Below are 24,142 nucleotides of genomic sequence, written 5' to 3'. Positions count from 1 at the left end.
CCGTAGAAACTGACTGTAAAAATGGCGACTCAGACCCTCATTTCAAGTGCCAAATCGACCAAGCAATAAATATAGACCAAAAGAAAATCGTGGAAGACCATGCGGAAGAGAAAGGCGAAATGAAAGAATTTCCAGAGCTACGCGGTCGCGACAGGGGTCGTCCCCCCGTATTGAAGAAGAAGAAAAGCTCATATGACTTGCGCGACATTTTTCAAACTCAGGCGGCCTCATCTGCCTCTTCGTCGCCAGTCGCGAGCAACGTTTCATCGCCGGTCATCCCATCACCAGACGCGAACAAAGTCATTTCACTAGGTGAAAATGTCACCGCACCCGCTCAGCAGCAGCAGACGACCCCACTCAACCGTGAGTCTTCTTCCGATTCAAGCATCCCATCGCTAATGACAAAAGACGACTTACAACCTCGTGACAAAAACGTGCCAGAGGACGAAGTATAAGATGCATCTAATTAGATGTCCCACCTCAGCAAAACCTTTCACCGAAGGTTACCACAATCAAAATATCTCATCCGACACGGATCCAGACTCAAACCACTGACATCATGTTTATGTCCATGTTTTTATTATGCGCACTTCTTCTTACACACATACCTACAGCTGCCAATGTCCTATCTCACATCTCACTAGCACTGACCGACTCAATTTGGAATTGAACATCATTACTCATGCTGCTCTATTGTTTGAGCGTACTCGTGTCAAATGTCTCAAAGTCAGTGCACGCAAAGTTGAAAGTGATGTGATGCGCAACACGTCAGATGGCTAGATCAGGGGTTTAGTGTAGGGTGATTCCGTGTAGCACACTAGGAGCTACGAGTAGAAGGATCGCGCGAGTCACTGGGTTTTCAGTCAGACGCGCCAAGCGCTTGTTCTTTCAAACTCCGCCAGCCTGGGTATATTCCATATTATTATTAATAGGGAGGTACGTACACTTGCATTAGTCACGTGCTCGAAAAATCAATCACAGCGGGAACACAACTCGCCTAGTGAAGCTCATGGGATCACATTCTGAATTGGAGCAACTACCAAAGACGAGGCAGGTCCCCCGAACAATCTAATATTAATGTTATTCAGTAAATTTCACAGCGTACTCATACTACTGCTAAAACCTCCCACATTGAAATGTGATCATTGTGTTCGGCCCACCCGGGTCAACCCACTGGCAGTTGACGTACACTGCGATGGATCCGAACTTACCACTAGTGGTTCCATGGCTATACTCATGGTCTGATAGTTTTGCACACGGACCATCTAAATTCCCCGCTGTCAATAAAACGTCCGCCAAATGTTGACACTGACTTTTCCATTTCATCCCAGACCAGTACCGGATGATGTCTTCTCCACTTTTCCTGGGCTTTGACTTGTCCACTCAGCAGCTAAAGGCAATCGTGATCGCGGAGGATGCTTCCATCGTGCACGAGAGCGCCGTGCATTTCGATCGAGACCTTCCCACTTATGGCACAACGAATGGTACAGTCAATGGCCCAGATGAAGGTGAGGTTACGAGCCCGGTGCTCATGTGGCTCGAGGCTATCGACCTCGTCATTCAGCGCATTAAAAATACTGGCGTTGACCTCAGTGCTATCACTAGTATATCTGGTGCTGGACAAGTGGGTGTATACAGTTTTAATGCGAGGTGAGCCTAACAATTCATACGTGAGTCCAGCAACATGGTTCGGTATACTGGTCTGAGGGGGCCGAGAAAGCCCTTGCTATGATGGATCCCAAGCGCTCGCTGGCTGACCCGGGCCATCTCGCACCCTATGCATTTGCACTGCCCAATGCACCCATCTGGCAGGACTCTTCGACGACCAAGGACTGCCGTGAACTTGAGGCTGCTGTCGGTGGCCCACAGATACTTGCAGATCTCACAGGAAGCAGAGCTTATGAGCGGTTCACAGGACCCCAGATTGCCCGAGTGCGTAATGCATACTTTATTACCAGTGTCCAATGATTGAACGCCAATTCTTACTCTACGAAGATTCGTCGCCTCAAACCCGCCGCTTACCGTGACTCTGCGCGCATATCTCTTGTCTCGTCATTCATCCCTTCACTGTTCCTTGGGCATATCGCTCCGATCGAGGTCTCCGACGCGAGCGGGATGAACCTGATGAACGTACTCACATGTAAGTGGGACCATGCACTCCTTGAGGCATGCGGCGGTCCCGAATTACGTGCTAAAATTGGCCCTGAGCCTGTGGTCGGTGGTACCATTCTTGGACGCATCTCTCGGTGGTGGGTTGAGCGCTGGGGATTCAACCCAGGTCTGCATCTCATTCTTCATTGGTTAGCAATATGTCTCATCTGTGTCATCTATAGATTGCATAATTGCACCGTTCACGGGTGATAACCCTGCGACCGTCGTTGCCCTTTCAGCACCTGGTGATGCAATCCTGTCGCTAGGCACGAGCACAACACTTCTGTTGAGCATTCCCCCTGCCGACTCGCCCCCCGCCCGTTTCACTACTTCGCACCTCCTCTCGCACCCTACAACTCTTGGTGCACAGATTGCGATGCTTTGCTACAAGAACGGTGCTCTTTCACGAGAGCAAATCCGTGACCGCTGTGCTGGCACAGACTGGGCACGGTACAACGAGCTCGTAGAGCAGTCGCCACATGGTAACTCTGGGTTCATGGGATTCTACTTTCCCCTCCCCGAGATCATTCCTCCAGGAGTTCAGGGCGAATTCATATTTCAATGCAAAGATACTGAGGAACCACGACTAGTGCACGGACTAAAGCCAGATGCCTCAAAGCACGCACGTGCGATCCTCGAGAGCCAATTTCTCAGCATCAAATCACGCATTGCTGCCATTCTTCCAGTGCACTCGCCGCCGCTGCAGCGGCTGATTGTTACTGGTGGTTCATCGGCAAACCAGACGATCCGGCAACTTGCAGCTGACGTGTTCGGGATGCGTGTTTACGTTGCAGAGAGCAAGGAGGCTGCGGGGACGGGAGGCGCAATGCTTGCCAAATTTGCGTGGTGGAAGGCGCAAGTTGGGGACACGAGTGGGAGCTTTGAGGAGATGATAATGGAAACGGATCAGGTGGAGAGGATGAAGCTGGTTGCAACTTCGAAAGATGAGGTGACCAAGGTGTATGATGGCCTCGTGAATAACTATAGGCGGTGCGAGGAGCAGGTGGTACACCTATGTGGGCAAGCGTGATGGAAACTTTTTGTATCTGAAGTGGATAAATTCCAATTTACATCTACACACGTACAGACCATCATACTGTATCTTCACCTTGTTATGTAAATATATTAATCTTTATGAGAATGGACGAATACTGTTTATAAGTTGGCTTTCTTGCGCACATGTTCCAAGTAACTTTGTGATCACCATAATTGGCATCTTCTAAAATTCGAATTCGATTATATGTGGAGACTTTTTCAGTACACCATCCATCGGACACCACTATTGGTACGTTCCCGGTCTGTTTTCTGGCTAACTTATTGACAATCCTTACACCAACAGTCAAAGACATTGCGTAGAAGGAACATACACGTCATGTACTATGACCTGCAGGACTCAGAGCAGTCACACTCTCCCCCTACCAAACGACCAATCACCGAAGTGCAAGCAGGGAGCTCAGAGTCCTTCAAACGCGCGAGGATTGAACATGAGCCCGAGAAGACATTAGATGCAACCGAACATGAAGGTCCTTCCGACACTCCCGCCGCTGATACGGGACAGGGAAAGCGGGATGCAGCGGGCTGGGCGAAGTCTAAGCGGGGAAAGGCCAAAGATACGAAGAACAAGGGACGCAGACGTGGGACGCGTGATCATAAGGATGGTGAAAAAGAGGGTGAGGAGCAGAGCCCTAGAGCCCCGCGCCTGCCTAAGAAACAGAGCGCATTGCTTATCGGGTTCTGCGGGACAGGATGCAATGGAATGCAAATGTACGCTGAATTTTGGATTTTCTCTTTCACCCTCAGTTTCTCGGCGGTTTCTTTTATTGTCTTCTATCTCTGTCCTACTAGGGAAAACATTCAAATCTTTCTTTTATCCTTCTGCTATTCCTGAACTGCTCAACATGCGTGCGTGATGGCAGACAACCTGACGTACGGACGATCGAAGGTGTCCTGTTCGATGCACTCGTGCGTGCCGGAGCAGTCTCATCAGACAATGCAGATGACCCCGTGAAGGTATGTCACTTACAGGGGCATGTCATGATGTGTTGCTCAGAGGCATTCATATTTCCAGGTAAATCTAGGGCGGGCTGCACGCACCGACGCAGGAGTCCACGCAGCCGGCAACCTGGTGTCTATGAAACTGATCACCACGATTCCTGGGGTGACAGACTGGGTGGCACGTGTAAACGAAGAACTCCCACAAGAGATTCGTGTTTGGGGCTCCGTATGCATTCTATCCTTTTCAAGGCAGGAATTAACTATGAAGTGGTTCAGGTCCGCGTGCAAAATTCATTTGATGCTCGCATGTGGGTTCACGAGAGTCATTTCACGTAGTTCATCTCACAAGCTTCCTCGCAGGTCTTGCGACAGCCGCAAGTACACATACTTCTTCCCGTCGTATCTCCTTATACCTCCAAAGCCTGGGTCAGGATTTCAGCGTGCATATGAAAAACACGTACAGTCCATGCAGGGCATTGTCCCTCTAGGTTCTTCCGCTCATTCCTTCTGGAGTGCACCTGAATCTCATTCTTCCACCCCTATGGATGACCTCTTACGCAAGCGCTCGTGGAGGATAAGTTCAGATCAGGTAGAGCTCATCCGTCGGACTGCAAATAAGTTCGAAGGGACGCATAACTTCCATAACTTTACTGTTGGACGCGAGTTCGGAGATCGCAGTAATCAGCGGCATATGTGGAAAATTGAGGTAGGCTGGAGAGCTTGTGGTTACTTTAACCTCTGACAGCATCTCGGTAGATATCCGACCCTGCGGTCTATGGAGACACTGAGTGGATAAATGTCCTCTTCCATGGGCAGAGCTTTATGTTGCATCAGGTGAGTTGGTTTTCACTGAAAAGGCCGCTCTTATTCATTTTATTTAGATCGTAAGCGTTTGTACTTTGGTAGCAGTGATACGATGACAAATTGGTCGCAGCGCAAAATGATGTCCGCTCTTGTCTTGTCTTGTAGGACAAGTACACCAAGTCAAATCATCGACGAAGTTAGCTTCTATGTCACCTGATGCAACCACGAGCTAACCGTTCTCGCAGCTATACGGGCCGCGCATTGTCATGATCCCAAAGATGCCTGCTCTTGGTCTCTTGCTGGAGTACCCAATATTTGACTCATATAACAAGAAAGTTACTTCGATCAACGAGAAGCTTGAGCCTTCTCATCCAGATTACCGACCTAAAATTGATTTCGAAAAACACCGAGAGTCTATCGATGCATTTAAACAAACCTTTATTTATGATAATATGCGGTGCATTGAGGACCGCGACGGGGTGTGGGTACCCCTGACTGTGTTCGTTGCCACTTAAACTGATGAAGAGAAACAGGTTTGATGCGTGGATGCGCTCAATCGACTCATATGGAGGTGATGATCTGCTGTATTTGAACCCGAAAGGTATCATTCCTGCTGCTGCCGTTATAAAGAAGGGAGAGAAGAGAGAGAATCCATTCAAGGAGAAGAGAAAGTTTGACTTGACGAGTTTCCCTGATAAACAAGGTACCCCAACTATCGAAGACGACGAGGAGACAGAGAGCAAACTCAATAAATCCCGTCTGGAGGACATGGAAGGCTAAGTAGTAGCTGTGTTTCCCATCTTATATTACTTGCAAGATTAGTGCACAATCGATGTACATTATGCGAGATGGTGGAGACAAAAATGTGTCGGAGGACGGAATCTGTTCTAGATATCTCCTATTGCCTGTAGCAACCATTCCCAAATTCCAATTTGCGACAGCCGTCGACGGTGAACGTTAACGTTTGAACCATGGAATCTGCGAGTCGGTTTGGTCAACATGGTCTGTACCAATTGACGAGCAAGCAGTCGCCTCGCTGGGACGTAAGCTAGCTTCCCTGACGATCTGCTGGATTGAGCAGCAGTACTTCCGGAAGCGTACACTTTGCAAATGAGCATGCCAGTGGCCACATAACTTGACACCAAAGTGTCCAGATAGATTACATCGATGGGTGTGTCCTGCCAGTGTTTCAGACCCCTTGTAGCATTACAAACCCCATAATAGGAAAGCGACTTAATCCCAGACCATAAAATGATCAGCACTGTCGTTGATATTGTTCCAGGCTTGTTAGTTTCTATAAAACAGGCATTCGCATGATGAAAATGCTGGAGCAATGCATAATGGTTCTCATAGAACTAGTACCTGAATGACGCACAAAGGGCAGTAAAAATATTCTTTACTCAGTCCCCATGATGTGAAACCCACAGATAGAGGCTGGACGTGCATGTACTTTGAGGGTGTCAAAGTACCGGAGCAAGTCGACGACGACAAGTCAGGAAAGCAGCGCCAGCTATGAACGTCGGACAACATAGCAACGACCGATATCATTCAAGACTGGAACTTCCTCATCGACTGTATCTCGTCGAGTAATGCTTGCAATCTATCATCCTCGATCTTTACTAAACTGCACAAGAATGTTCAGTATTTCGTTATAAACAAATAAAAGAACTGATGCATTACCTTGGGATAACACTCTTTGCCTCCTCAGCATCGACAGGACATAAATTGGCAATTTGAGCGGTTTCAAATTGCGTCAATGCGGGTTCGCGTCGAAGGGTTCTAAGGTGAAGTCAGTCACGGCGAGTAGAGGGTATCAATAATAACTGAAACTGACTCTCGCACTGCACTGGCGGAATCGGTGGTATTGAATTTCGCGAATGTCTTCACATATTCGAGGGTCTTATTATATACCCTGGCAAGAGGTAAGGGATTGGACGATGAGAAGAACTAGAAGTCATACGCAGTGTCTGGTGCATCCTTGTCCCTATTTTCCAGCAAATACTTGACCTCGGATATCAGTAAGCAACCAGCATTGTTGAACTCTGTCAAGTAGGTTGAGAATCACCGTTACGGAAGACGGAAAAAAGCATACCTGCCCCGAGCTTAAGCGCAGAAGCATCTTCATCCTCCAGTTGAGGCCTGTGCCGTAGTCGGGTAGTCATGTTCAGCCACCGCTACTAGTGTTTGAGCAATTTGTTTGGCAAAGACCTCCGAAAATAATACGCGTAAGCAGATACAAACAAAACTCATGGGCAAAGAGGACTTGTATTATATGTTTACACATTTTTGTAATATATCTAGTGAAAACAACCTCCGATTCCCTGTGTGCGAATACATGCAACGATAGCAACGACGTGCAGACTTAGCTAGCGCAAAACAATAGACACAACATGTGGGCGGCATCACTGAAAGCGCGTTAGGTCGACTTCGAGCTGTGTAAAGATTGAACTCACCTAAATCCTAAGTCGCAAGAGCAACAGGGGAAACTTTCGGCACGTTTGAACTAGAATCATTATCTTCCACTGATACCATCGCCATCTTGTCAACCAAAATGGCATTGGCAACAGCCTCACCGCGTAGCTTCTCGATCTTGTCCTTGTCCTGTGAGCCCCCTGGTGGACTGCGGCTCTGAGGTCCCCCAGGTTTCCAAACACCCTTTGGATTGAATAACTCTACATTTGCCTTCGGCGGCGGCCTCTCGAATCCCCCGTCCGTGTCCTCAAGTCGGGTATTACAGGGAGTGCCTGTCACATTAGAATGCGCATTGGAATGATTGGTGAGTGCATTTCCGTGTGAAGTGTTACTGCCCGGCATGAGAATGGATCGAGTCGATGATAAGTTCGTCCAGACACCTGCAACAGCCGGTATGCGCTTCTCAGGCGTGGGGGACATAGACGACAGGGGAGGGAAATCTGTGGGTTGAAGTGAGACAGACGGATTTTGATGACCGCGCTGGGAATTGTTCCTAGCGGGAGACATGGTTCGAGAATTTATCGAGTGATCGTGATGCCGAGGATGGGTAGCGTGGAGTGTAGGTTGGGGTTTCAAGCCGACGGCCCAATCAGGTCTTGCGGGTAAAGGATGTTGAGATGAGGTTGACGTGAATGTCCTTCGTGAAGAGGATGAAGTCGTTGAAGATGACTACAATAGGGAAAGTAGATCAACAACAGAGTAAAGGGCGGAGCCATGTCAAATAACTTACGGCTGTTGATGATGCTTCGTCACCTGTTGATATCCTGCCACAAGCGCTGGTGTTTGAGTTACCAGAAGGTCTTCTACTAACCGATGAGCTCAGGCGTGGGCCTACCACCTCACCACCACCAGGACGGCTGCCCACATTGTTCATACCAAAGCCGCCCATACCCACTCCTGGACCATAACTCCAGGCGCTACGCGCAGGAGGAGCTCCACGAGGCTTGGGACCCATCGAAGGTGAGTGAGTCAAGTCGCCAGGATAAGACCGATTCGAGGGTATGGCGTCGTTGCCCCCAGTACTATTCATGTATCCATTACCCGGATAGTGTCCATGGTTCTGAGCAGTAGGAGGTGAGGTTTGTACGTGTGGAATGTGAGGGGGTTGGGGAAAGTAGCCGGGCATGGACATGGGGTATGGTCCATAAGGCGGCACAGGAGGTGTAAAAGTAGAATACTGTGACGCCTGTGGCGCGACCGATGGAGGAGAAGGTTGCTGCGCCGTATGTTGCATAGGAGGGTGAGGAAGTGCCTGTTGTTGCTGAGCGGGTGACCATGCATACGGTACGTAGACGCTTGGATGCGTGACATGTTGTGGAGAGGGATACGCCTCCATTGCCCCATGCGCCGCTGAGTTGTCAGGCACATGCATTGGAGCTTGCGGGTGAGGGTACGGATAAGGGGCGTAGTAAGGATAACCAGGAATATAGCTCGAGGTAGGTGGTGGCTGAGGGTATGCGTACATGTAAGGATTCACGTAACCAGGTTGTACAGCAGGTTGGGCTCCATCGTACGAGGGAGCTGCCGGGGACGGTTCATACAGAGTAGGGTATTTGAAAGACGATGGTGATGGTGCTCTTGACCCTCGGGAGCTACTTGAACCACAAACGTTAAATACAGGGGCGCTCGATCGCAGGCTTCGCGTGGACCCGTTTGAGCGCTTGCCGTCCCTTTTATCGCGAGCGGGTCCAGACCACTCGCTCTCCGTAGTAGGGGAGCTGATAGATTCAACATCAACGTCGCCGGTACTACTGGTCTCCCCAGCACTTGTTACGGAACCGGAAGTAAGGCTGATCGTCGAGGAACTAGCGCTCAAATCCTTCTCCTTGCCTTTCTCTCTCTCCTCGAAATCCATAAAGATGCGTGAACGTGCTTCATTATACGCGGCCTCGCGTTCTGCGATCGTCTTATGCTTCTTGCTACTGCCAGTAGCATTACTTCGGCCACCCTGGCTTCCGGATTCAGATGGCTCTACATCGGAGAGCTCAGGATCTTCTCCAGCAATTGAACCAGCCTGTGAGTGTGGTTTTGACCGACCACGGTCAGTAGTAGATCGCCGCATGATCTTGATAGTTGGGTGAGTCGAAGGCTGAGCAGGAACAAGCGCCGCTATGCGACGGTTGGGGCTATATTTGACCAGAATGAGTTATGATACTATGATGTAGAGATATACGAACATTTTACTATCCGCTGAAAGAATGACGCTAATCGTCTTCGATACAGGCTCAGTCTCTGGCAACAACTTATAGTAGGCAGAGCATCTGTGCACCAAAAGGCGCTGATATGATGTAGCAGGCATCAGATCAAGCCGAGGCCTAGAGCTAAAAAGCCGTCAGCACATCAAAATTAATTCAACGTCAAAAAGGGCTGTAGAAATAGCTGCGCCGCATGAGCACACAGCACTATGTCGCACATCGCGACGCAACAACCCCATGCACGACGAACAAACAAAAAGACGCACCTTCGGTCATTGATTAAACTCTCCATCTGCTCACCGAGCTTCAGGACGTATATCCTATCTTTACTTTTGAGGGCTTCGATAATCTGAGGATCGACGTCGACAAAGAGGCTGCTAGCGCCCTCCAACTCTGCAAAAGTATCAGAATCAGAGCGCGACGGCGACTGGACATTTGCTGGTTCGGCAAGAGGGGGTGATGTTGAAGTCATGCTTGGTGCGAGACTCGAGTCTAATTGAGAACTGGAAGACGTGTGGGACAATGAAGGAGGTGGTGATGAAGAGCAGGATATATAGGGCGTAGGAGATGCTGAGAAGGAAGGGGTTGATAGTGGCTCTGAATGGCAAAGTACAGCAACGAATGCAATTATCATGGTCAGCATTCAGAAACTCATTCACAAATTACTTGAAAGGGATCTGGGGAGACGACTCACGAAACGACATGAGAAGACTTTGAACAGTAAATGGTTTGTCGGTGTCGTACACTGAAATTAAGGACCTGTCTAAAGAAAAGGTCAGGACAAGAAGATTGGAGGCATCTGGTGGTCTAGGGGAGCGTAGGTGTTCAGGATGAAAGTCTAATGGGTCCAAAAATCCCAAGCCCAATCCACCTCTTCCCACGACCCCAGGCTCCACAGCATATTGTATGTAAGGCGCTTCCAGAGTCCACATCGTTATGCAAATTATATTTTCAATAAAATGTACATGTACGTATATATTCTATCAATGGGAAGAAATTCCTAAGGGATTAAAAATTCGGTAGATGTTGTAACCCAAACTGTTGAAACAATTTAAAATCCCACAACAGTACATGCACAACGTTACGTACCAGAACACAAACACACAGCACCCATACCCTGCTAAAGCAAGGGCAGCTCTGTTGAGCGCTCTGCTCACACTGGGATCATCTCGAGAGATCTGAAATGCATGGTCCTTAGCGACGGTTCCGAGAAGCATCGGAAAGAAGATACTTACCTTCCAGAAGAGGAGCCCGGGAAGAATAAACGAAATAGTAGTGGATCCAATAGCACCAACAAAGGAGAGCACTGTGTAGGGCAAATTTTGGATTCAAAACGGTCATTTTCTCGACATCGGCCAAGACAACCTACCCATTTCAAGGTTATCAACGAAGTACGCAATAAGGAAACCGAAACCGGTAATAGCAGCGGTCAGCAGGGTGTGTTTCAAAGGGGACATGTCGGCAACGGCATGATCCTCATCGACAATTTCATCGTCATCATTACTATTGGAAACCTTGATAGGGGCTCCTACATGGAAAATCTTGTCCAAGCAATTCCTGCAAGGTTGTACTTGCAGGGGATACGAGAACATGATAAGCACGACGATGGCCAACTGCCCAATAGCGATGAATAACGATGTTGAGGGATACATGGCGATGATATTAGCACCGACCTTGATGAAAATCGTTAGCATATACATGATACAAAAGCAAAAAATGATTATTCACTTTGGAACCAAAGGTCAAATAGCCAAAGAGTGCGATGGCCTCATACACCATGATGGCAGACCCAATAGAAGTCCCAATAACGATATTCATGTGCTGTCGCGAGTTCGTCTTCAGTTCGTTGAAGATGGGAAACAACTAGAAGAACTACTGAGTTAATTGTCATAGCACAGAGAATATCCATACATTTTGGGCACACGTGAACGCAAAAACTTGCACAGGAAACGTCGAGATGAAGTTTGGCGTGAAGTGGATGAGACGGATATCGCCAGCTGGAGTTGTACCTTCTAAAGGATTGAAGTAACATGTGATGACAATGGCCAAGAGGTATACTGGGTTGCGTGCACGCAGATTTAATCACCCGTCTTGTGCATGATACTGCGGGTTTGAGCTCACCGACGGAAAATAGGACGACGTAACTCGCGTATCTAAGGCTATCCAAACGGCGAAAGGAAGCAAGAGGGACGAGAATGAACATAATGATTGTGATCCAATTCCGACCTGATAGGGCCCACGCAGGCGGATTGGTGTTCGGGGAAGTCAAATCATGGTATAACGATTCCACAACATTGGGTATGAGCGACTTGATAATGATGAGATAGCTGAATGCCGTTAGCATCACCAAAGAATAAGCTGAAAAACACTCACCTGATAGATACTCCGAAACACTTGATGGCTATCGCAGCATCGAAGAATATGGCAGCTTGCGGGAATGTAAGCTGTGCAACCGCAAAAAAGGAGCTGCTTCTATGCGGGGCGTATCTAGCCGATAACGAGAGCAGATACAAACCGAAGGCGCCAACACAACCAGAGAATACACATGTGAGGATTCCTGGTATGATACCAGAAGATGCCATAGCCTGATGACATCAAATAAACCCATGAAAACTCCCTACAGGTCTGCGGAACCTTACCAAAGGGAAGGTGAGCATGCCTGCACACAGACTAGTCAATTCTAAGAAACTATAGATTGAACGAAAGCACTCACCACTGCCAATGATTGTATTTGAGAGGTTGCTCACGGAACTCAGCATGCTCGCATGACCTTCCTTCTGTCTTACTGAAGGAGCAGCTTCCCCTGCAAGAAGGGCGCTGCTCTCGCTATCACCTACAGTTGCGTCAGCCGCAGTTGTGAGCACTGCTCCGTATTTCAGCACCATCTCGTATGAATCTAAGTCTAGGTCCAAGGACTCGGAACTTGAAATAGCAGCAGGAGTCGAGTATCCGCTGCGAATGGGGTTGGATAACACACGGCTGGTCTGCACAGAGCTGAACCAGGTACTAGTCAGGGAGTAGATAAACCAAGCCAGCGTGTGGGAGAGCGGTAAACACAAGACTCCTCCACGAGGCAACCCTCTTAACTCACGTGGCCATGGAAGATGTGACTACTTTCCATATGTGGTAATTTGTTTTACTAATGAAATGCCCTTGTTAATTGTTTGGTGCCCGGATTTACTTGTGTACACCAATATTCTGATTCATAACGAGGTATATATATCGTGACCACTACAGAGTCCAGACAAAAGCGAAACCATATCAAAGCTTTGAAAAACAAAGATAACACGATGCAAAACAAAACAGAAGTCATCAATACCGAATACGACTATGACTGCTTCCCAAGCGACCCGTCTGTCGTTCCTTCTGACGTGCCTGCATCCGCTGGTATCGTAAATTCGTCATAATTTGCTTCCCCGTGGGAGACAACTCCGAAGATGATGCAGGCGAGGGTTTATCCTGCAAGTACGGTGGACGGAAACCAAGGGGTCGCAGGGGTGTCTTTGGTTGGGGAAGCTGAGATACCATGTCGTTCTCTTTATCGTGCCAAGGCATATGAGCAGATGAAAAAACCTCGACTTGAGATTTATCCTTTGCAAGAGATGGCACATTTGCGAAAGCATCATGTAGCGATCCGTTGCATGCAAAGATGGGAACCTGGCTATTATGATTGCGATCAATAATCTTGGAGCGCTGAGATGAGCGCGGACGTGAGGATGCAGGGATTAAAGAAGCTGCGTCTCCGCTGACGACGGCAGTGAAGCCCGGATATCTAACATCCCCATTTAATTTCTCTCCAAAAGCAGGTCTAGAAGAAGTGCTTTCAGCCTTGATGCCTGGTAAAGGTTGCAGATCATCCTGCAGCCACGGACTGGGATTCGACTTGGATCGCGAGGGTATCTTGGTGAAAGCACGTGGGCCGCGAGGACCTTGACTGCTTTGTCCACTGCTACTGCTCCGGCCAGTATGGTTGATAATGACGGGTTCGGACTCTGAGTGTACAATGTGATGCGGTAACTCATCTAGGGCTGGTGCAACATGCATAAATTGTGAAGAGGGAAATACGAGCTGTGAAGTAGTTTCGGCATGGGTGGATTCAGGTGAATGGGTATCGCTGAGAGGGGGTTGAACGTTGTTGGATGCCAGATCCAGCATGATGTGCAAGGGAGGAGTCACTTTTCGTGTCGGCAACTTCGAGGGGCGCTCTTCAGAAACCTTTTTCCTGTCAGCGAGAAACCCAAATATCTGTGATGCACGTTGGTGAGACATTGGATTCCCATAAGGTGAATTGACGTGACACGTGGTTTCAGTGGAGGCGCTGAGCTCCACATCAAGAGAGGAGAATGTGGGTTGATTTGGTACAGAGGTGTCGCCTTCAGTAGAGAGTGTGATGTTGTGGTGAGCGTGGTTGAGGTGGGAGGACATGAAAAGGGGTTCGCGAGGTGTTTTGAGTTCGAGAGAAGATGCACAAGAATTATCATTTGTTTCACTAGCAGATTTTCAGAAAGTGGCGTATTAATAAGTTAGAATGCCGCTTACCATAGGACACTCTCAGCCCATTCAATATCACTGTTGTCGTAGAGCTCGGGACCAGATGGGTTGGTCAATAGCTGTCGAAAGGTTGAGCCAGTGCGACGTCTTCGCAGAGGTCCCCTACCTCCTGCGACAGGTGGGGTATTGGAAAATACGTGAGAGTCTAGGCATCCATTATCATCATATACATTGAGCAAGCTAGCGACGGATGGGTCCTGGCGAAGACGAAGAAGACGGTTCTGATCGCGGGGGGTGATGGGTACGCTTTTAGAGCGACGTCGTGGAGAGTCGTTTAAATTCCGTCTCGGAGTTGCAAAACTGTCCATGGGAGGGTATGCATTCGGGAACTCAGTGCGGCTGTGAACTGTGCGACCGTGTACAGTTACTGTGTAAGAGCTGCGTTTGGAAACACTGCCGAGGGTGGCCGTAGATGCATTCGGTGCCGGAAGAACATCGTTAATTGGATGAGCTAAGGAAGATATAAGTATTCAAGAAATATATTGATTGTAAGTCACTTACGGAGAGGTGGAAGTGATGCATAATTCAAAGCTGATTCAACAGGAAAACGCGCAGAAGAGGAGCGCAGGAGTCGGCTTACTGCCACCTCGGCATCTTCCTCTCGCGTCGGCTGCAGGTGCTTGGGAATTGAGGCCAGGGATTCAAGATCATGATGCGCCAATTCTTGTCTCTTTGATTTCTTGCTCCCAATCGAAAAGAATTTCTTCAAAAATCCCATGATAGTTATAAGGTTCGCTGAGTATGTTACCTGGTTTACAGACGTGATTGGAAGAGCATAAAAGATTGTAACGATTGGAAGGAAAAACGGAACTCGATGATCTGCAATCTCAACTACAACCAAATAACTCACAACAACACACGTCTTTTTAGGCACGTGATATTGATTTTTATTTCTTTCTCTTACGTAATTATTTGTCAGTATATTTTCTTCAAAAATTGAAATGTAGCCGTGCTACACCGATATTAATTCAACCAAACCAGTATTCCAGTAGAGCTGGTAAAGGTGCAGTACGCAGCGCACTTCTAATATGTTAAATTATTTAGTAAGCCAGGCAATACAGTCCTGCACTCTATTAAGTACTGCCAGATCAACGGAGTCTTAAAGCTAAAGCCTTGGCTATGTCCAAACATGTTTTACCCCGAATTTGATTCGAAACAGGTACTGCTCTGAGAGTAACTGGGGGTCAACGCTCAGCTCGGGATGGCACTCTATGTTCTAATGGACAGTCATGATCAGGTTTAAGAAACATATCTATAGTCTTGGACTACAATGTCACTTTATTACTATTATTTCCTCTTGACAACATATACCTGTTTTCAGTGGTTCTACACTACCAACTGCCGCTTTGGGCGAAACCGAGCTAACGAGAAAATGATTTAGTGCTCCTGGGAACCAGCTGGTTTGTATTTGTGGTGGGTGTTTGTGTGATAAACAAAAAAATCATCAAGTAAAGGCGCAAATCTGGAGGTCTATCAGAGAATTTTGCCCAATCTCCTACAAAGGTGGTAATAGGCTGTGTGTGTATGAGTCACAGGCTGTACAAATGTCGCGCTGTGAACATCTGAGGGAGATTAAAATAAGTTATGTGGTTGAGATCTGGCGTGAGACATAGCACAGACATCTGCCAGATATCCTACAGATATCTGAGTGCTATCTTTCTGTCTATATGATTTAATTACACAATTCCATGCCTGCAATGGCCAGGTTGTCCAAGCTTGCAAGTTCTCTATATCCCTGCGGCTATTAACCGTCACATTGCATAAAATACAATTGGCATTCGAGACGCATAACATGACAAGTGAGAGCACAACAATGATAAGGTATGTACTTCTGTACATTAACCTGCTTTAAAAAACATCTGGATCGCTGTAACGAGTTTAGTCGGCAGAAATGAGGGGATAAGGATAGAACAGGGCTGCATCCCTACAAAATGTTACAAGTAACATCGGCTACATGGCCCCCCTATCATTTTTCCCCTTCGTCCTCGCCCTCGTATGCCTCTGGCTCGTACTTCTCTACCGACTATCCGTTGACCAGATCCTCGGGACTGTTCCCGTCCCTCATCCCCCTCCTATCGCACCAACGTGCGCACGTGCCTTCGGGCTATGACTCGTTCTGACTCGTGCCACCAATGTGGCTTTCCTTATCTTGTCTTATCTTTCCTCTGACTCATGCGTGCTGCGCATTGTATCATTTACCGTTGGCTCGTTCCAATGTTTCTCGGTCTCATTCCACATTTGACCTCACATCACTAATCAGGCTCTGCTATCAGCGTACCTATACCCTTTCCGTTTCCCCTTTGCCCTTACCCACAGTACGGTAGCCTTGCCCTTAACCCTTTCCACTTAGTATAAGTAGTCAGTCACTCTGTACTAGATTCCCTAACTTGAATCTACTCAATCTTCCCTCGAACATACTTCCCTCTGAAGCCCCCTCAGCTTCAGTCTCTAGTATCTTTTCTTAGGTGCTCATCGCACCTAAGTCTACCTCGATCGACTACTCATCGTACAGACAAGACTGTCCTTACTTTGAGAACGTCAGTGACTTTGAAGACATCCGTCTTAGAAGTCACGTGACATGCGCGTCTCTGATATCTGCCGACTTGTCGTCGCCAATCTCAGTCGCTACTCCGGACCCTTCCGGTTACGTCATGAACATTAGCGGACGACGCCCCTCTTAGGGCTCCGCATAACAGATCTATTTGAGTGCGTAACACAAAATGCCTCCCATATCTCCCCCAAGTTATCGGCATCATCCAAGTCGATCGCCAGAGTCTCCTGGCCAATCGTGGTGCTACTATGACCCAAAGTCTCCAACCATTGTTCAATGAATGCACCTTCTAACGGTACACGGGGATTCCACAATGGCCACGTTCCTCTTGGGAAGAAGGGAAATGTGGCAACGAATGCCAGCCAGAATGCATCCCGTCCCCACATCCACTGTGGCAACTTAGTATCGAGTTGTACGAGCCACTTCTCAATTTCTTTTGATAGCTTCTCCCAATCGCTTCGATTTCTGTGGTCGAACATTGATGGAAGGGGGAAGAACGGTGAAGGTACAACAATTCAGATGGTGAGTCTGAACAATGTTGGGTCTTGCAGAACCTAGCTGCTATTCGACCCTAAAGGGTTTCTGGACTAGGCTTAAGGCTCAGAGGAGAGGAAATATCATAGAAACTTGCTCAGCACTCAGACTCATACTGGTAACTGGTGAAAAGATTGCTTGCTTATGTAAGCTACAAAAGTGCAAACATAAGGTAAGGTAAAAACAGTCTCTACAAGCCCAGCCAGAAATGAATCCCTACAACGGGATGAGGATTTCATCGTGAGAGGGAATGCATTCAATGCTATCGGAAAACTTAAAGCGCAGTGTAAGTTTCAGCACGTCAGATGCAGCAAAGTTTGCTCACATTGGACTCGCTTTCAGTAATATCGCATCGCCACTGGTCTATTGCTGGCGACATGGACATAGCTTTGACAAAAGGCATGGCAAAACATCCATATTCCTCAGCAATTGAGACTGATATCTCGATAGGCTGCAAAAGAACGTAAGTAAGTCTTGCAAATTGCAAGACGCAGTTAACATACTATGTTCTGTTCTATCAGATGCTTTGGAAGGGTACCGGTGTAGAAACAACAATACAGAGAGGAACAAATGATGCTCCTGACTGTATCTAAAAATGTTGTAAGGTCGCGCGTTGCCTAGTCTGCGTTACTTGAGGAGACAAGTGCATTCGACCCTAAAGGGGAAGCGAGTGGAGCAAAGATCTAGAGGTACGCTGTAGAGACTCATGCCTCTCATGGTGTGATATGGCGCGTTACACTAGGAGTACATAGCACAAACTTGCAGCATCACTCTGTGTGCTATCCACAGATATTCCACTATGAGGCGCAGCTTTCCCGCACAACGCGCGCCATTCCCACGCTTCACGATGTATGCGTGCGCGCGTGCGTTCCCACGCTTGAGCGCCCTATAGCGCCAGCCATCCAGAAGCATCCATCCACTGTCCACCAAGCCCTCTAGTGCGTATATTTCTATTTATCTCATCTGCATATTGTTCCATCTTTATTTTTATCATGGACTCTCACCCATATATATCTTACATACCTACTCGGTAGCGCTTCGGCTCCGCATGACCGCGCTTAGGCGCGCTATATAAGCGCCAGCAGTACATAGTACTAGACACTTTCCAACCTACTTTTTAACTTACTTTTCCTACCTTTCACTTTACTATACTTTCCACCCACTATCTACCTAGAAGAACATAGTAGAAATCTATTTGTCTGCACTTTGCACCTCTCTTCACTTATCTTGTATTATATTATCACTTAAGCTTAGTCTCTCTATCATTTCCACACGCGCGCATGCGCTTTCCCGCGCTTCGCGCTAATACACGCGCGCACCTGCACTTTCTCGCACCTTGCTTCAGCGCGTACCTCTAGATCTTCGCTGCACTCGCTTCCCCTTTAGGGTCGAACACACTTGCCTCCTCAAGCATAGCAGACTAGGCAACACACGACCTACAACATTTTTTAGATACAGTCTGGAGCATCATTTGTTCCTCTCTGTATTGTTGTCTCTACAACGCGCTGAAGTGAGGCACGAGAAAGCGCAGGTGCGCGCGGCGGCGCGGGAACACATGCGTGTATTAGCGTGAAGCGCGGGAAAGCACGTGCACGTGTGCGGAAATGATAGAGAGACTAAGCTTAAGTGATAATATAATACAAGATAAGTGAAGAGAGGTGCAAAGTGTAGACAAATAGATTTCAACTATGTTCTTCTAGGTAGATAGTGGGTGGAAAGTAAAGTAAAGTGGAAAGTTCAGTAAGGTTAAAAGTAGGTTGGAAAGTGGAAAGTCCGTTTCACTATGTACTGCTGGCGCTTATATAGCGCGCCTAAGCGCTGTAATGCGGAGCCGAAGCGCTACCGAGTAGGTATGTAAAGATATATATGAGTGAGAATTCATGATAAAAATCAAGTTGGAACAATATGCAATGAGAGAAATAGAAATATACGCACTAGAGGGCTTGGTGGACAGTGGATGGATGCTTCTGGATGGCTGGCACTATAGGGCGCTCAAGCGCGGGAATGCGCATGCGCGTATACATCGTGAAGCATGGGAATGGTGCGCGCATTGCATGGGAAAGCTGCGCCTCATAGTGGAATACCTGCGGATAGCACACAGAGTGATGCTGCAAGTTTGTGCTATGTACTCCCTAGTGTAAAGCACCATATCACACCATGAGAGGCATGAGTCTCTACACCGGCAAATTTGATAGTGAAAAATAACGGCTTGAGCGTAGCGTCATCCATGTTTTGGCTTTGGACATCAGGATAGACAGTTGCGATATTGGTGAGCACTCCAGGCATTGTTATCTTGTGCGCAAGCGCTTGACAGGAATTCAGAGTGTGGAATTTTGGACTTGGAGTTCTTGCACATCTGCATGCCACGTGACTCGCCACCTCTCCCACTCACATTTTGATGCATTCAAGATCCAGATTCAAGACTCGAATCAGTCATGAAGCATGATCTCATCGACGGCACAAGTACGTTATATACCTTGTCTGTGTCTGGTGATAATATAATGTTTCTTACAGTTTTCCAATTCTGCAATGATGCGCAGAGCCACATCATTTGCAAAGTATGCCGCAAGAAGAATGGTGTGCACCATACCATGGAACTTCGCTTTATCCAGAAGCACATCCTATCCGAAATGCACTCACGTCACACCAAAAATTTCAAGAACGGTCAAGCATCAAAAATTCATACTGTTTTCAAGACAGACTTGCGGCAGCCTCAACAATGCAGGATGGACTCGGATGTGGAGGTCGAATCGTTCGGAATGGATGGTGATAATGGCCTGATGGATCTTGACTCGTACAGCATGCCCAAGGCTGACTTGGAGGTCCCATTCTCTGAGCACTTATCCAATATCATTGGAAGTCAGACGTATGAGTTCGATGAACGCTTCACCGATCTATTTGCTGAACTGCAAGAAAATCTTGCCTCTGGTGAAATCCCCTTCTCGACACCACTTGCGCCTATCAACAAGGAGGATGAGTTATATGACTATAACACACCTGACTTTGGGATCAATATTTTTGGTGAGTGCATTCGAGTTGTCTCTCTGTTTTGTACCTAAATGTGTTCACAGACTATGAACCTCCAGCAAAAAAGTACGCTCTTAAAGATATCATTCCTGATAATCCCACCTACCCCTGGCCATCACAAGCGGTGAGTATACTCACTGTTATCAGTTATGCAACACATGTTTACAATCTTAAGGATTTTGTGACATCACTTCTGTTCAGCTCTCCGCACCTGCCGTTTTCTGATGCCCAGAAGAAAGCGGTACTCAATTGGGCAAGAGAGCTCGGCGCTCAAAATGTACCCTCACTTGATGCAACCAAGAAGTGTCAACTGTTCATTGAAGATCTTGTTGGTCAGCCAACCGAGAAAGTCACTGCCCGGTCAGGGAATATATTCTACCTGAATGATATTGTGAATGCAATTGCAAAGGTTCGTCTATTGCCGCTTCAAGTTAGAGTGCTGTATGTATGTTATTTTCCAGGACTATGCAAATCCGCTTACGCGTTTCGCAATGCAAGATTATCCAGAAGATGGTGGAAAGGGGATGACGCAGGTCTTCAATGGCACAAAAATGTTACTCGACCTTCCATCACCTCCCGCAGTTCGAGTGGATGGGATGATATATTTTGTCAATGAGCTGTTGAAGGACTCTTCGGGAGCCTACTTTATCCCAGAACGGTTTTTCCTTGGCTCTCCGTCTGTTGAGGGTGGTGTTGAAGGTTTTGAACAATCCGACAGCAAAATCCTCTATGCACTCGGTTGCGCTGCTGAACCAACTGATGTGAGTGAGCTTCGTTGTGTTTTGTACAATTTTAAACGGTTTGATAGGCAGGATTCATTATTAATGACAAACAGGAAATCATCCCAACTCCGATATTTGCACAGTCATATGAAGATCTTTCATTATCGAATGAGCTTGACTGTGGACTCACTGGTGCGTTAGACTTTGGTCATCTTTTTCAGTGGATGTGAACTTATGTATGTATGCAACAGCGTCATCTGCTAAATACGGGTCACTTGGGCCCAATCCATTGCGCGAAAAGGCGAAGGGCCGAATGGTATATGCAGTTCCTTTGATAATCTTTATGGATGATGTTTCGGGAAACGTTTCGAAGCAATGGAACAAACATCATGCCATTTACATGTCGAACGCAAATCTACCCCGCGAAATGCTCGAGAAGGAGTTCTTTGTGTGATTCGTCTCATTGTCACCGCATGCCGCTCCAATGGAACTAATGCGCAGGATGAAAGATTCTCTTCAGTATGTTTCTCTGGACTTATTCTGTATTTCTCTTGAGTTTTTGCAGTAAGGCAGCAGAGTCTGGCATTGTTATGTGGGACTGTAGAGATGAGGAGGAGGTCATGCTTATTCCGTCTGGACTGTTTCTTGCTGGCGACAATCCTATGCAAGCTGAGGAATGCAGTCACGCAGGTCTCAATTGCAACTATTTTTGCAGGACGTGTGATGTTGGGGGCACGAAAGAATATAAGGCATCTGAAGAAGGTTATAACAGTATATTCAAGGTGCAAACATATCACAGCATCTTTCACCTGATCTAATCTTGCACTCATAGTCAGGTAATTTACGAACACCCGAAAAGACCACTGAAGATATTCAACATCAATTCGAAGCTGCAATGAAATCAGGTGCCACAACAAAAGTGCAGAGTGCTGTTTCCTCCACAGGCATTCGTGACAGCACCTTGGCGTCCATCCTCGAGTCTCTCGTAGAACTCGGAAAGAAACTTCGTAAACGAGGGGCGGGCTTACCAGCAACAGCCAAAAGTGAAGTCACTGCAATGCTCGAAAAGGAGTTTGAGGAATTGCTACAAGGTGCCACACTCAATGATGCAATGAATCTGCTGCTTGGGATGAATGGTAAGCTCGAATGATGGTGTTTGTGCCGCACTCACGATGTTGTCCCACAGGGATCAACATGCACTTGGATACACCGACTGAAATCCTGCATACAATATTGTTGGGTGTGGTGAAGTACTTTTGGGGTCAGAGTGTTTTTCTCCTCGAGAAAGCGAAGTTTCTGCACATCTTTCAAAGCTGCCTCGAGTCTGTCGACAAAGACGGACTGAACGCACCCTCTCTCAATGCGGACTACATATGTCACTATAAAGGCAGTTTGATAGGCAAACATTTTAAGAGCCTGGCCCAAGTTATGCCCTTCCTGGTGTACGACCTCGTCCCTCAGACAGTTGTCAATGGTTGGTCCGTTGTAGGGATTCATTTCTGGTTGGGCTTGTAGAGACTGTTTTTACCTTACCTTATGTTGGCACTTTTGTAGCTTACATAATCAAGCAATCTTTTCACCAGTTACCAGTATGAGTCAGAGTCCTCAGTAGTTTTTATGATATTTCCTCTCCTCTGAGCCTTGAGCCTGGTCCAGAAACCCTTTAGGGTCGAATAGCAGCTAGGTTCTGCAAGACCCAACACATTGTTCAGACTCACCATCTGAATTGTTGTACCTTCACCGTCATCGGAGAACTTGTCATGCTTGTTTGGCACACGACAATACCGGATACCGAAGAATATCTTGTGAGTTCGCACTGCTGAAGTGTTGAAACGTGTTGTAGACTGATTGATCTTTTGTGATTAGGCAAGGTTATCCCGAATGATCGAGGACTTTCTTAACATCACAGCGCAATGTGCTCCGAGCAGTCTTATCAGCAAGCCCAAGTTTCACTTCTTAATTCATCTTCCAGCTTTCATCTGTTGTTTCGGACCCGCAATCATATTCTCCACCGAGAGATATGAATCGTTTAATCGTGTTTTCCGACTGTCATGCATTCACAGTAATCGCTGCACGCCCAGCAGGGATACTTGTCGACTCTTTGCGTACCAAGACATCGTGAAACACGTGGCCACTGGTGGATATTGGTTTGACCACAATGTCAAGAAATGGGTTCGCAGAGGAGCGCAGGTGCTATGTTATATCAACGAACGCCCAGAACAGGCCCACCTGCTTGGTATATCAAGTATCTTGTGCGAGCCTCCACTACCAGGTCAGTCAGGCAGCATACTGTTGTGCTTTTACTCAAGTGTACATAGGCACCGGAAGTCCTGATACTGTCATTGGTGCAAGTGGAAAAGCGCAATGAATGGACGAAGTACAATGGAAGCATACTCGTTGTGTGAAAATCCTCAAGACTTCTCGATCTGGCGTTTCCTACTACCATGGCAAATCACTAGTGACGAGTAAGGGAGATCAAGTCGACTTGAATGGCCACATCATTTTCCGACGACCTGCGGATGGACAGGTAAATGATTTTGAGCCTCTCCGTAATCAATCATTGATGTGTGTGTAGATGCTTATTGGACGCATCCGCGAGATCCTTATATCACACGACATCGATAAAATCGTGGACCATGTCGCACTGCAAGTATTTTCATTCAGACCTACATTACATCCTTCAGTCTTTCTACCATGTCTCGACCTTACGAACGATGAAATAGTTTCAATGGCGTCAGTAAGTAACATATTCTGAAACTCAGAGTCATCTGTTGAAGATTCATACTGGATATCATTTGCTCCGTCAATCTTCAACACAACTGCATCGATTCCAAATGCGTAGACATGCGCCAGCAACATGTACTTCAAGAACAGATTCAAACCACTCGAACGAAGCCTGTTGTTGACCATCAGCCTACTCCGCACTTCTTCCTCAATACCTACTCAATTCACAACTGTGATCATATCCGACTGGTCATACCTGAGGCGCTTCGCGAGTCGCCATTGAGGGTCACCAATCTGGCTGAGGTTCGGAATTTAGCTGTTCAGCAGATGAAAGATAAAAAGGCAGCAAAGAAATTGGGTGACAACCCTGGGCCTCAGGAAGGTGCGATCACCGTGGAGGAAGGTGTCCGCAATGC

The 24,142-nt window shown here is 47.3% G+C and overlaps 10 protein-coding genes across 10 annotated transcripts; 5 read left to right on the top strand and 5 right to left on the bottom strand.

Moving 5' to 3' along the window:
- The first annotated feature begins 964 nt into the window (after positions 1–964).
- F5891DRAFT_1135577 (uncharacterized protein) lies at positions 965–3,317 on the top strand. The gene is made up of 5 exons (XM_041364794.1): positions 965–1,050; positions 1,101–1,624; positions 1,681–1,932; positions 1,996–2,278; positions 2,334–3,317. The coding sequence occupies exons 2-5, from the start codon at positions 1,343–1,345 to the stop codon at positions 3,179–3,181; spliced, it is 1,665 nt and encodes a 554-aa protein (XP_041233413.1). The 5' UTR covers positions 965–1,050; positions 1,101–1,342; the 3' UTR covers positions 3,182–3,317.
- Positions 3,318–3,338: 21 nt separating this feature from the next.
- On the top strand, positions 3,339–5,937 carry F5891DRAFT_997350 (pseudouridine synthase). Its single transcript, XM_041378432.1, has 10 exons — positions 3,339–3,436; positions 3,491–3,915; positions 4,068–4,161; positions 4,220–4,372; positions 4,423–4,454; positions 4,507–4,852; positions 4,903–4,980; positions 5,081–5,146; positions 5,196–5,431; positions 5,484–5,937. The coding sequence occupies exons 1-10, from the start codon at positions 3,392–3,394 to the stop codon at positions 5,728–5,730; spliced, it is 1,722 nt and encodes a 573-aa protein (XP_041233412.1). The 5' UTR covers positions 3,339–3,391; the 3' UTR covers positions 5,731–5,937.
- Positions 5,938–6,109: 172 nt separating this feature from the next.
- On the bottom strand, positions 6,110–7,167 carry F5891DRAFT_216084 (HRDC-like protein). Its single transcript, XM_041370938.1, has 5 exons — positions 7,043–7,167; positions 6,911–6,992; positions 6,785–6,862; positions 6,631–6,729; positions 6,110–6,574 (listed from the first exon to the last, which is right to left on the bottom strand). The coding sequence occupies exons 1-5, from the start codon at positions 7,110–7,112 to the stop codon at positions 6,499–6,501; spliced, it is 405 nt and encodes a 134-aa protein (XP_041233411.1). The 5' UTR covers positions 7,113–7,167; the 3' UTR covers positions 6,110–6,498.
- A 243-nt stretch (positions 7,168–7,410) lies between these two features.
- On the bottom strand, positions 7,411–10,089 carry F5891DRAFT_939275 (uncharacterized protein; the record flags this gene model as incomplete). Its single annotated transcript, XM_041374219.1, has 4 exons — positions 7,411–8,091; positions 8,153–9,548; positions 9,600–9,737; positions 9,884–10,089. The coding sequence occupies 4 exons, from the start codon at positions 10,087–10,089 to the stop codon at positions 7,411–7,413; spliced, it is 2,421 nt and encodes an 806-aa protein (XP_041233410.1).
- A 450-nt stretch (positions 10,090–10,539) lies between these two features.
- Positions 10,540–12,714, bottom strand: F5891DRAFT_997342 (vacuolar amino acid transporter 5). Its single transcript, XM_041378431.1, has 10 exons — positions 12,331–12,714; positions 12,257–12,276; positions 11,991–12,202; positions 11,739–11,944; positions 11,529–11,674; positions 11,346–11,480; positions 10,987–11,290; positions 10,853–10,923; positions 10,707–10,795; positions 10,540–10,655 (listed from the first exon to the last, which is right to left on the bottom strand). The coding sequence occupies exons 1-10, from the start codon at positions 12,500–12,502 to the stop codon at positions 10,601–10,603; spliced, it is 1,410 nt and encodes a 469-aa protein (XP_041233409.1). The 5' UTR covers positions 12,503–12,714; the 3' UTR covers positions 10,540–10,600.
- A 61-nt stretch (positions 12,715–12,775) lies between these two features.
- On the bottom strand, positions 12,776–14,989 carry F5891DRAFT_1135561 (uncharacterized protein). The gene is made up of 3 exons (XM_041364793.1): positions 14,670–14,989; positions 14,157–14,619; positions 12,776–14,106 (listed from the first exon to the last, which is right to left on the bottom strand). The coding sequence occupies exons 1-3, from the start codon at positions 14,884–14,886 to the stop codon at positions 12,930–12,932; spliced, it is 1,857 nt and encodes a 618-aa protein (XP_041233408.1). The 5' UTR covers positions 14,887–14,989; the 3' UTR covers positions 12,776–12,929.
- A 1,837-nt stretch (positions 14,990–16,826) lies between these two features.
- F5891DRAFT_939459 (uncharacterized protein) lies at positions 16,827–17,228 on the bottom strand (the record flags this gene model as incomplete). The annotated part of the gene is made up of 1 exon (XM_041374225.1): positions 16,827–17,228. A coding segment is annotated over one exon (402 nt), but the record flags the coding sequence as incomplete, so codon positions are not given.
- A 4,087-nt stretch (positions 17,229–21,315) lies between these two features.
- F5891DRAFT_1124653 (uncharacterized protein) lies at positions 21,316–22,614 on the top strand (the record flags this gene model as incomplete). The annotated part of the gene is made up of 6 exons (XM_041363905.1): positions 21,316–21,452; positions 21,504–21,521; positions 21,568–21,784; positions 21,835–22,138; positions 22,189–22,480; positions 22,557–22,614. 6 exons carry the CDS (start codon positions 21,316–21,318, stop codon positions 22,612–22,614), a joined length of 1,026 nt encoding a protein of 341 aa, XP_041233406.1.
- A 320-nt stretch (positions 22,615–22,934) lies between these two features.
- F5891DRAFT_904638 (uncharacterized protein) lies at positions 22,935–23,156 on the top strand (the record flags this gene model as incomplete). Its single annotated transcript, XM_041373522.1, has 1 exon — positions 22,935–23,156. A coding segment is annotated over one exon (222 nt), but the record flags the coding sequence as incomplete, so codon positions are not given.
- Positions 23,157–23,789: 633 nt separating this feature from the next.
- Positions 23,790–23,996, top strand: F5891DRAFT_913855 (uncharacterized protein; the record flags this gene model as incomplete). The annotated part of the gene is made up of 1 exon (XM_041373671.1): positions 23,790–23,996. A coding segment is annotated over one exon (207 nt), but the record flags the coding sequence as incomplete, so codon positions are not given.
- Positions 23,997–24,142: the final 146 nt, after the last annotated feature.

This window comes from Suillus fuscotomentosus (genome assembly GCF_016647785.1).
Source record: "Suillus fuscotomentosus strain FC203 chromosome Unknown F5891scaffold_2, whole genome shotgun sequence".
Taxonomy (NCBI): Eukaryota; Fungi; Basidiomycota; class Agaricomycetes; order Boletales; family Suillaceae; genus Suillus; species Suillus fuscotomentosus.
The sequence above is the reverse complement of the archived record's forward strand: the minus strand, read 5'-3'. Positions and strand labels throughout refer to the sequence as shown.